General features: G+C 49.7%; 1 protein-coding gene across 5 annotated transcripts in view; it reads left to right on the top strand.

Annotated features, from left to right (window-relative positions):
• The first annotated feature begins 1,735 nt into the window (after positions 1–1,735).
• YEATS2 (YEATS domain containing 2) overlaps positions 1,736–11,778 on the top strand; it is a 47,328-nt gene continuing 37,285 nt past the window's right edge. For 4 of the 5 annotated variants that reach the window (XR_010744371.1, XM_066326030.1, XM_066326029.1 and 1 more), the window contains exons 1-6: positions 1,736–1,780; positions 2,450–2,562; positions 5,621–5,718; positions 5,809–5,901; positions 8,977–9,219; positions 11,311–11,426. Coding sequence is in view for 3 of the 5 variants with exons in the window: in XM_066326030.1 (XP_066182127.1) it covers positions 2,463–2,562; positions 5,621–5,718; positions 5,809–5,901; positions 8,977–9,219; positions 11,311–11,426 (650 nt within the window). In the remaining 2 variants the exon portion in view is untranslated. Of the gene's footprint in view, positions 1,781–2,449; positions 2,563–5,620; positions 5,719–5,808; positions 5,902–8,976; positions 9,220–11,310; positions 11,427–11,778 lie in introns of those variants that run through there. The other variant, XM_066326031.1, reaches the window with a different exon arrangement.

Here is an 11,778-nt window from a genome sequence, read left to right as displayed (position 1 = left end):
GCTCTTGCAGTGCCAAAAGCAACTGACAGTCAAGTTCACTGCCTGCAGAAGCTCGTATCAGTGCAGAAAGAGAATCCCCACAGACTGCAAAGCAATGGAAATATCTTTGAGAGCTGGAAAGCCCACCTTAACATATTTTAAGTCTTAAAACATAGTCAACTGGTGGCAGTATTCTAACAACAGCTTCTTCCTCTTTCCATTAAGCAGATATAAGGAAGAAGATAAAACTGAACTACATTACAGTCATTACTGGTGAGCAGGATGCTAATTAAGAACATTCTCCATTGATCTGCCATGCTTCACATCTGTTGCTTGGCAGAAAGAAAGGCTAGTAGTGTCAGAAAGGATAGTAATGATACTGAAATGACAAGAAAAGGACTTTAAGGGCTCAGCTTTGAACATTCAGCATAGACTTGCTCATCAGTGGCCTCATAAATAAGTTTGCAAATCCATGAGTGCACAGGATGTCAGTTTGTTCTGGTTCAGGGCTCATGAAGCATCAGACTGGCCCAGATCATTGATGCCATTCAGCTGCACCTGACAGAGGTATTGTGGCCTGGCCAGAACCAAACACAAACCATGGCATTAACTGCACGCATTGTACTGGCTTGGCTTTTATTTGAGAATATGAAGAATGATGAGCACTTAATATAGTAGAAAGGTTTTTTGAAGCCTATCCGAGGGTAGGCCAGGACTCCCATCCTGGCCCATGCTGTGAGCTCCTGCTGTCCTGCACCTCAGTGAGCCCAGGACTCCTTTCCTGGACCTTTTCTTTTGCTAATCATAGAATCACAGAATCCATTAGGCTGAAAAGACCTCAGAGATCAGTCCAACCTATGACTGAATATCACCTTGACAACTAGACCACAGCACTAAATGCCACATTCAGTCTTTCCTTAAATACCTCCAGGGAAGGTGACTCCACCAGCTCCCCAGGCAGCCCATTACAATGCCTAATCACCTTTCCGTGAAGAATTTCTTCTTAATGTCCAACCTGACCCTTCCCTGGGGCAGCTTAAGGAGATCTCCCATCCTGTCTCTTGTTTCCCGAGAGCAGGGCCTGGCTACAGCCTCCTGGAGCGGTCATGTCCCCCTGAGCCTCCTTTTCTCCAGGCTAAACTCCCCCGGCCGCTCCTCACACGTGTGCTCCAGCCCCTTCCCAAACTCTGTTGCCATTCTCTGCACACATTGCAGCTCCTCGATCATCCTTTCGTGAAATACCTTCCACGTCAACAAGCCTTCCTCAGATCTTTTTACACGGTTAAAACACGGTTGTTCCAAGCAGCAAGTAAGGATCAAGTCACTGCATTCGTCTCTCCATAGAGGAACCCGACCATGGCGGTTTCTCCGCTGCCGCGGGCGAATGTTGGCCGGGCCCACAGCCTGTGTTCGCCCGCGGCGGGGGCGGTGCGGCCGGGGCTCCGGGGCTCCACGGCCCCGCCGCTCCGCCCTGAGGGAGCTCCACGGCCCCCAGCCCGGCCATTCCGCCCTGAGGGAGCTCCAGGGCCCCCTGGCCGCTCCGCCCCGAGGCCGCCCCCGCGGAGCCCGGCCGCTGCGGGCCGTGAGGCGGCACCTGCCCGCGGCCGCCCCGCCCCCGGCGCGCTGTCCGCCTGCGCGGGCCCGCCCCTGCCGTGACGGGCGGCGCTGGGCCCTGCGCTCATGGCGGCGGCGGCGGCGGGACGGCCCGGCGGGGGCCGGCGCTGAGCGCCCCGGGCGGCGCGGCGGGCGGGGGCGGCCGGTGCAGGCGGCGGGGCCGGGCCGGGCCGGGCGGCGGAGCGCGGTGAGCGGCGGGGCGGGCGGAGCGCGGGGAAGGAGCGCGGCCGCGACGGCGGCTTTGTGTGCGCGGCGGGGGAGGGGAGCGGCGCCGCCGCCGCACGTGGGACCGGCCGCGGGCAGCGCTCCGCCCTCCGCGCCCGGGGCGGCCCTGGCTCCGGCACCGCCGGGCCTCCGCGCCGCCTCACGCCTGCGGGTCGAGCCCCGCGGTGCCCCGGCCTCGGGGGGACTCGGTGCCCCCTCACGGGCTCGGGCTGAGCGGTGCTGGCGGAGCGATAGCCGGTGTGTGACCCCGCGGCGGCACCCCCGGGCTGGTGGCGAGGCGCTCGGGCGGTGGTGGCTGTGCGGAGGGCGCCCCGCTGGCCCGGAGCCGTCCCCAGCGGGGCTCTGTGCGGCCCTCGGCCCGGGGGCGCGGGGCTCTGTCCCCGCAGCTCCGCTGGGGCTGAGGGCGCCCGGCCTCTGCCGAGCCCCAGCTGTCAGCAGGCGTCTGAAGCTCCGGGGCTGTGCAGAGCAGAGCCAGCTCCCAGCTGTGAGCCCGTGTGATGGCCACTGCCCCGCGCTAGAGAGGCGCCCCTGCTCTTCGGGCAGTGCACCGCAGGCTTCCTCTTGGTGAGAGGTGGAAGTCTGCGCTGATGGTCACTGTGGGAAAGGTGAATGCTTTTGTTTTTCCTCTCAGTGGAGCAGAGAACATGTCTGGGCTCAAGAGAGTGATAGCAGAGAAGGACCCCGACTATGAAGATATCACCATCACACATCCCAACAAGCGGCACAAAGCAGCCGAGCAGTCAGGTAGGAGCTGTGGAACTGGAAATTCTGTGGATGTGCGTGCCGTTTGTAAATCGGTCAGGAAGAGGCTGGGGTAGGAGCTAGGGGCAAAGGACAGATGTTGAGCAAGGCAGGTAATGCTACCTCTGTGTAGCCGAATGAAAATGTATCTTATGTGGAGTCATCCCTTCCTGCTGTCTGCACCATAAGGAAGGTGTGAGAGGCAGCCTTTGGTACATGAGAGGAGATGGAGCACAAGCTCTCCACCGCCCCAGCACTTTGGTTTCTGCTGCTTCCTAAAGTATTTACAGTCCATCTTCCCGTGCTGAGTCGTGTTCCAGCCTTTTGTGTATTTGTTCTGTGCCTGAAGTCTGCTCTGGGAAAGATTGGCAGGTTGTTTACATTTTGGGGGGTAGAGGTCACAGTACAGCGTGGGGAGGAGAAAAAATCCATGACCCTGCAGGGTAAAAGAGATGCACAAGCCTGCAGTACAGGCAGTGGTGTTGGAAGATGACAAATGTTTGCAAGAACTGGCAGAGGAAGCAGAAAGGAGCTTGTTTGATGGAGTACAGAAAGGATAATTTAGGGAGAAGGAAAGGGCTTTGAAACGTGCAAGAGAGGAGGAAGGGGAGCACGACTGAAGGAAAGGTGGATACAGAAGTGTAGTGGAGCAAGTAGCTGGATGAGTAGGTTTGCATTTGGCACGCTTGGGTGTGCTTGCTTTGGGAACCAGCCTGTTGGCAGAGTGCCGGGGACAGGTTGCAGTCTCTGGGCAAATGAGAGTAGAGCTGCTTGCCCCGGGGGCAGGGAGTAGGCTAGTGATTTCTGGCATAGCACAGCTGAGAGAGGATCGTGATGGGAAGCGCTGACAAACAGGGACGTGAGAAAACTGAGGCTGGCTGTGAGCTCTGAAAAAGATCCAGGAATAGAGCTGGAGCTGCCAGTTGGAGAGGGACAGAGCACGGCTTCGTGGGTGATGTTTTGGAGGAGGCTGCACAGGTCTGAGGAGGCTGAGCTCTGGGCTGGAAGTGCTGCTGGGCAGGTCCTGTCTGCCACGTGGGGCAGGGGCCCTGCCACTGGGGCCCTGTGCAGCTGTGCTGGAGCTGGCCCTGTCACCACTCCCTGCTGCCAGAAGTCACCACCCCCTGCTCTGAACCAGGGACTGCAGGCAGATTGGTAATCTGCCTCTGAAGCAACTTTTCAGAAGGTCTTGATGATGAGCAGGCAGGCTCACAGCCTTGGAAAACTGTCCTTGCCAAAGTGAACTTTGCTTTCAGGGCATCCCTCCAAATTGGCTTTTTTCTTCTTTTTGTGGAAGTTCTCCACCTTTCAGTACTAGAATTCCTTAAGTACACAAATTTCACTAACATGATCTTAATGAGGGACCGTGGTTGATGCTAAGCTGGGAAAAATGAATATAAAATGTTCTTAAAACCCTCTGTAATATAACCACAAATCCTAAAGTGCTTAAATTGTCATGGTGCTGCCGTGGCACGGCATCAGCCTTGGAAAGAGATGCAGTTGTCCCTCTCTGAACCATACCTCTCGTGCCTCAGTCTGTTTAGGTTTATTTTAAGTGTATAGCATTACATGAGAATTTCCTCATCATGGTGTTCATAGCTGGAGGTAAACTATATCCTTCTGGTTTTTAATTTTGCCTTACTCATACAGATTCAACCATAATTGTGTTTTAATGTAGGCTTGAACTATTTCTGGTCCTAAACTATATATACAAACATAGATATATATGTGTATACAGATATAGGTATGTGTGTATATATGTATGTGGAAAGAAGGAAAATTATTTAGGATACCCCTGTTGTGCATAGAGGCATCAGTTGCCTCACTCCTGTTGTAGGTACCTGATCAGACAGTAAAACTATCCGTGCCATCTGGAAGATGCCAGCAAAGCTTTGAGTTCCTTTTCTTTCTTTTCTGTATGGTGATACGAGAAACCTCTTCAAACAGATATGTGCTTTTTAGAAAGATACACACTTCCTCTGAAACTCAAGCCAAAGTCTTCATGCTGTTGCTTTCTATTTCATTTAGAAACAATGTGAGATTTTTCCAGACTCTTTTGTTGAGCTGCTTGATAGTGGGGTCATTCTATTATTGACACAGGCTGGAGCACCTTTTCCAGGCTTTCTTCATGAAAGAGAAGCTTTGCCAGGTTCTGACTTTTTCTGACTTTTGCCAGGTTCTGCTTTGCCAGATTCTGACTTCAAATTTGCTAAAACCAGAAGTTGTTTGAAACCCATTGATGTAATGAAGGTGACTTAAATGAAGGATGATATTAAAGTCTACAGTAGGTGTAGAGCAAAAAGAGTAAATAGTTCTTATGTTTATACATGTCCTAGAAAAAGATGATAATATCCCTATTCCATTCTTAGCCACTAATTTGCTGTAAGGTAATTGCACAGTTTGAAATCCTAAACTACATACTTCCCACCGAGGTCACTAAATTCCTGCTGAAAGGCTAAATTTTTTTGACTGCTCTGCTGGAAGAGGATTTTGTAAGAGGTAGACCAGCTTTTGATAATGTAGTTTCCTTTGTGAGTAATAACTAGCTTGTAGGCATTCCAGGGCTCACTGCACTTCATGCCAGGGCTGTGTAAATACGAGTTTGCTTTATTCTTGCTGCGTGAGGAGGTGTGAGTTTCCTGGATGTGGATGTGGCCAGGGAAGGCAGAGGAATGTCCGTGGTGTTCCAACCGCAGCGGCGACGGGCTGGGTCAGTGCCGTGGAGTTTGCCTTGTACTGTTTACAGCTTTACTGAGGCAGCAGTAAACAAACTGGCCCTGTTCTTCCCGTTTTCTGTTATTTGTCATCTCAGACCTAAAAAGGAAAAAAATAGCTCTCCACATAAGCTGGCTTTTAAAGATCCATGTGGTTTTTGTTAAGACATAACTTTTTTTTTGGAGGTAAATGATCCATCCCTTTATGTGTGTGTATGTGTGCTGAACTTATTATCCCTTCACTTCTCACTCTGTAGTGATTTCTGACCATTCTGTTTTCAAATGGAGCCTCAAAACCAGAAATGTAAATACTTCCTCCTTTATTTTCCATGTGTGCCCTTGTACAGCTCGAGATGTTACTGTGCACAAGATCGAGACCATTATAAAAGAACAGTTTGCTGTCGAAATGAAGAGTAAAGAACATGAAATTGAAGTTATAGATCAGGTATGAAGGTTTTGTTGTTACAAATCCCTAAGACCTTGGTGTTTGGGGTGTGGGGGATTGCTGTCACTGCTGTGTGTTTCCTTTTTGCAGCGCCTGATTGAAGCCAGGAGGATGATGGACAAGCTGCGCGCCTGCATTGTGGCCAACTACTACGCCTCTGCTGGTCTCCTCAAGGCTGGAGAGGTAAAAACTGCTTTGGGAATAACAAGACTAGAGGGAATCTTTGCAAAGGAAAGTGTGGAGTTCAGTGGCCATTCAGCTGGTGGTTGGTGTTAAGACGTGATTTAATAAAATAGTGGAATCTGAACTGCAAGTGGGGTGGCAGTGGGAGAGGAGACCTTTGCATCATCTGCTGGGCCTCAGGTATCCAGGTGCCTCAGGTGCATCATCTTTGCCTCCTCAGGCAAGGAGGAGTCTTCAAGAAGCAGTTGAGAAGTTGTTCAGCAGCCCTGGTTCTGGTTTCAGAAATACTCTGCATTTTTTTCTTCATCCTCAGTTTTCCCATGGGAGCACCTTGTTTCTCAGACACTGCACAGTTTGTCCTTGCAAGGCTTGGAAAACTGTGGAATAAAAGTGTTTTCCCATTTCACAGGAGGAGAGTGGCAGGAGGTGGGTTTGGGGACTTCTCAGGGAAAAAGAAAAATAATAAAGATTTCAAGATTTCTCAAGTCTCACGCAGTGCTGTGAAACCATCTTCCCTTTGCCCTGGCAGTCAGGCTGTTAGTGGGCTGGTGAAGAGACTGATGGCAGCAGTAAAGCAGAAGAGATAAATCAAGGAGATGTCACAGAGTGATTAAAAATTCACAAGATTAAAAAAACCTCAAACCCTGTTAGCTAAACCCCAGTTCTGAGCACTCTGCCCTTAATGACTGCTAATTGCTGGGTGTTCATGATTCCCAAATGACATGGAGTTCGTTACCAATGTAGGCATTTTGTTACTATCTTTTCATTTCCAGTTGATTTGATTTCCAGTGATTTTTTGGAAACTGTAGATAGGTGCTGCAAACATGGGTTTCACTCTAGTCCCATAAAAATTTCTCTTCCAAGCACTTGCTCTCAATGCTACTCCTGGTTTCCCTATTGTGCTTTTCAGAGGACTTGGGGTGAGATAAAAACTAAAAGGTTCAGCTTGTTTTTCCCTCTCTGAACTTGAGTTGAGCAACTGGAGTTGGAAAAGGTTGTGGTAGCCTTGGGAGGCTTGGAGATCTCCCTGCCTCCTTTGATTTTTGTGTAGGCAGTTGAAGAATGTGACCTAAGTTCTAATCTCTGTAACTGCCTTTATCCATTGTCATCATGTGTCTGTAGGAGCTGTTCTGTTCCTTGTTCTCCTTGTTCTGCCATGCAGGGTGTTTGCTTTTTTCCCTGGTGATTTTCACACTTTCCAGAAATAATAGATTTTGTAATTGTATTGAAGTAGTCACAAAACTTACTGGTGCCTCCTTGCTTTATTAAGTTGTCAGTAGTTTTTATGAGTTTGTGGCTAGTCTAGCTGCATCTTTGATTACTTTTTTTCCCCTAAAAGTCCTGATTTGCACACAGGTTAAGTCAGTTTTTCCTTTATTTTGAAATTGTTGCTGATTTCAGTTTTCTTTGTTGTCTGTTTTTTAATTGTGGCTCATGTATGTTTGACCAGGCAGTGAAAAATGGTCTTGTTTCTGCTTCTGGGAGAGTAGGAGTCTTTGTAGTGTAATTCAGGACTTCTGGGAAGATGATTTGCAAGTTCCTGACCTGTTCTCATAAATATAGACAGTTCTGAAACCCAATGCTGCTGAGTTTTGAGGCTTGGGATTCCTCATGATTGTGCTTTATTATGCTTTCCCACAAATGATTGGACAAGGTGTTGGTCATTTTACTTGACTAGAGGTGAAACAAAAGGAGGATTTCATGGTGTGGGTTTGGGGTTTTTTGGGCAGGCTGTGTGTGTGTGTCCCTGCCCTTGGAGAAATGGCTGTAACTCTCCCAAGCTGGTAATTGAGAGTTGGTAATTGCTCTGCTTGTGCCTGTAATGGGCAGTTGGAAAGGAAGTTCTGGAATGGTCCTTTAGAGGCCAAGATGGGACTATAACTCCATATATATATATATAACTCCACTCTTGCTGCCCCTTCTTGGGGCCAGTTCTGCTGCTCTCTAGTGATGCTGGTGTCTGCCTCCCCCTCAATCGTGTTGGCAGAATTCTGAATCAGGGAACTTAATGTGGATTGAAGGGAAAAAAACAAAACCAGTAAGAAAACAAACAAAGCAACAAATAAATCCCAAGTCAGTTTCTTGGTTTGTTTTCCTTTGTGACATGCGCCATGAATAATTGTTCCAGCCTGGCTGATGTGGGTGGTTTGGGCAGGGAAGGAGCAGCCTCTGAGCTGGTGCTGCCTGTAGGAAAAGCTGCCCGTGCCAGTCTGGGGTGAGGCTGTGGCTGCAGGAGCTGGAGGGAGGCTGTCAGTGCTCTGCTGCTGCACAGGGGTGTTCCTGCTGACTTGGTTCATCAAAACCGAGTTGGTTGTCCAAAACTTGGCTGTCAAACCCAGGTGGCAGGGAGGTCTGGTGCCTGGGTCAAGAAGTGGCCAGGAGACACTTGTTCTGAGTTGATGGATGTTTTCCTTCTACTTCTGAGGTAAAAGACAAAAGCGAGAGAAAAAGAAGGGCCTTTGTCATGGTAGTGAGAAAAACAAGAGAGATTCAAACACTTGCCTGCCCTGTCCTCCCCCTTGCAGGTTTAGGAGGATCTAGGATTAGCTCTATGTCATTTTGAAGAAAGTTTGCAAGCATGCCTAAGCACATTATTACTTATCCCCTGTTAAGCCTTGGGAGCAGACAGGTGTAGCTTGCCTCATAGGTGTTGACAAGGCTGCCAATGAGTATGAGAGCTGAAGAGTCTGATGCACTTACCTACCCTGCTTGCCTGCAAGAGCTGGGCAGCTGTGGCCTTCCTGTGTGTGGTGAGACTGGGGATCCCTGCACTGGAGAGAAGGGATTGTTATCAAAGGGACATTTTAGGTACTTGAGTAGGCTGCAGTCCTCCCTTCCAAAACCTGGTGTGTTTCTGAGATCACAAGGTGTGAAGGAGCAGATTCAATTTGGGGTCCTGTTACTGTAAACACATTTTAAGCTTTTATCTTCCACAGCATCTGTTTTTCCTGCAGGACAGCTGATTAAATATTTGCTCTTTCTTCATTCATTGACTTTTTCTCTTCTGGCACAGCTTTATTTTTATCTGGGCTGTGAGGAAGTAGTGACCAGATCTTCCTGCCCTCTTCGTTGCAGGGGACCAGGTCGTGCGATGCAACAATTCTCAACCACCCTTCAATCAAGAAATTCTTGGAATCTCCCTCTAGATCCTCATCTCCAGCTAACCAGGGCTCAGACACTCCCTCTGCCAACCACTCGGAGAGCGACTCCCTCTCTCAGCACAATGACTTTCTCCTGGACAAGGACAATGGCAGCCTGGACACCGACGAGCGCCTGACCAACAGCCTGGACCAGAGACAGAGCAGAAACGCTGCCCGGGTAAAGTAAAACTCGAGTGGTGATCAAGGTGGTGGAGGTGTGTGCTCTGAGGACTCGGTGCTGGCTCCAGGAGCTCTTCATGTTTTCACCCACCTTGCTGAAGATGTGTTTCTTCCCCTCTCCAGCTGCTTGCTCCCACTCCCTCAGCCTGGCTTTGCTGTAAGGCCAGCTGAAGTGTCTGTGATGTGTCTCCTCTTCCCTCAGCTCTGCCCAGAGTGAGCTCAGCAGGCCAGGGACAGCTCTGCCACCCTCTTGGCCGTAGCCTCTGGGGAAGGAGGGGCTTCACAGCCTGAGCCTGGGCTTTGCTGTATGGTTGGGAGGGTAGAGCCTACAGAGGAGAGCAGTGTGTGTCATTCCCAGCAGTGTTTTCAGGAAGTAATGCTGCTGCCTGGCTCTGGGTGCCCATGGGGGCTGCATTGCTTTGAGCAGCTGATCCACTGGAGGGGTTTGTCCTCCTCAGCAGCCTGTGGTGCAAACAGTAACACTGGAGGATTAGCTCACCCTGGCAGTGTGAATTGGTAGAGCCTGAGTGCACAGCTTGGGACCATAACTGGAGAGAATTGTTTTTCTCTTGGTGGTGCTGCTTCCTGTTGTGCATTACCACCATTTGTTTGACTGAACCAGTCTGACCCAAGGAAAGATATGTTCTGTCAGTGTTCCCTCATGCATTTTTGGGGGGTTGGGGTTATTTTTGGCCTGGATCCAGTCCCTCCCTCTGTGGTTCACTGTGCAGCCACACAAATGCTTCACCTGTTGGCTGCAGGGACCTCCAGTGGGGAGGCTCACTCAGTATCTGCAGGTGAAAAGTGAAATGAGGTGAAGCTCTTCAGTTTCCTTATAGTTCCTTTAAGTGGTCAGGCCTGCCAGAGGAGTGCAGCCAGGGGTGGGTATATCTCAGGGAATATGGCTGATTCTGCAGCTGAGTAAGTTGCACTAACACATGGCAGAGAGAGCAGTGATTCTGCCTCCATTCAGCAGTGTGACACCCTTGATAGCAGGGCTGCAGTTTGCTGGAGCTCTGCCTTGGCTCTGTAGCAAAGGCAGATGAGCTATACAGAATGTGGACCCACCTGTGTTGTAAACCACCAGAGCAATAGAATCTTGTTTCTCTGCTGGGGGCAGAGATGGATGGAGCAGTTGTTTTGCTTGGGGATAGCACATGGCTACTACATCTTTGACCAATGCGCAGGAGACTGAGGGAGTGCTGAGGAGCAGGAGCCATCCCAGCCCTCTGTGACTCCAAAAGGCATCGCTGCCTGAGCAGAGGAGGTTCCTGAGTGGATCCAGTGCTTCCCACACTGACCCTGCTGGCAGGTGCTCGGTGCAGCGCATCCACGGGGCTGTTCTGTGGTCACTGGAGGATGGCAGTCCCTTACCCTCCAGCCTGGCACTTCATCCAACAGGCTTGTAGAAAAGCCTCTCAGTGCCGTGCAAACAGCACTTCTACTTGTGTTGGCACAGTGGGTGGTCAGATCATTGTACTGAGAGCTTGCCACTGCTTAATAGCTGGGGTTGTGTTATGCGGGTTTATTGTGCCAAGGAGTGGCTGTGGATCTGGGTTTACCTGGATGGCTGTGGCAGGTTATGGCTGCTCTCCCTGCCCAGCTGAGCCAGAGTTCCTATCTCAAACCCAGCCTTGATTCTTCACTGTGGGGCAGCAGCAGAGTACCAGAGGCTGGGAATGAGAAAGATTTAGGTTTTCAGCCATTCATGGGTGATTGAGCTTTGTTCCTGATAAGTGACCAACACAATGCCTGGTTTTATTTCAGATAGTGCAGGGGCAGTGTTTTTGAAACCCGGGCTGAAATCATGGCTCAGCTCCATGGGATGTCACACCATGTCTGCTCAGTTAAGCCATGCAGTGTGTTGCTGGCCAGGAAGGATAGCTTTGTTACATGCCTGAGTTACTTAAATGTGCCTAGAGAGCAGAAGTATTTTTAGGGATGATTCCTTGCCGGTCTTTCATTTATGCAGGTTTTTGTTTGTTTGTTTTTTTTTAACAACACTTTACTTTCCTAGCACCAAACAAAATGATGTTTAAGAGGAATGTTTGGGTTTTTGTTTGCCTTTTTTTTCTTCCCCTACTCTCAGGACAGTTCGGGTGTTTCAAGCTCTCAAAAACCAGGACAACGAAATGCCGGACTGTCAAATGATGAAACTTCACGACTTTATGTGAAGAAAACGATTGTGGTTGGCAACGTCTCCAAGTTAGTATCCAGAGCCTGAGGGATGGTCCTTTATTTCAGGATTAAATTGAATAGAAAGTTACAATTAGGAGACAAATGAAATTGCTAGGCTGTCACAATATGAGCTGTTACCCTTGAATAATCACTGCACCCAGGGCAGCCCTCCTCTGGTCTCAGCATGAGGTTTTTTTTGTGGAAGGAGCAGGTGTTTTAGTAGTTATTTTATTTAGGAATTTATATGTGTACAGAGATTTTAAGGTCTCTTTCTCTCAAGGGAAGTCTTTCAGCCTTTTTTGATCAGGTAGAAGTCAGAAGTTTTCCCCTGAAAATTTGGAAAAGCAAGTTGTCCTAATTGAGTGTGTTGGCTAATTGG

The sequence above is a fragment of the Sylvia atricapilla genome, chromosome 10, assembly GCF_009819655.1.
Source record: "Sylvia atricapilla isolate bSylAtr1 chromosome 10, bSylAtr1.pri, whole genome shotgun sequence".
Taxonomy (NCBI): Eukaryota; Metazoa; Chordata; class Aves; order Passeriformes; family Sylviidae; genus Sylvia; species Sylvia atricapilla.
This window is presented reverse-complemented; position numbering and strand designations above follow the sequence as displayed.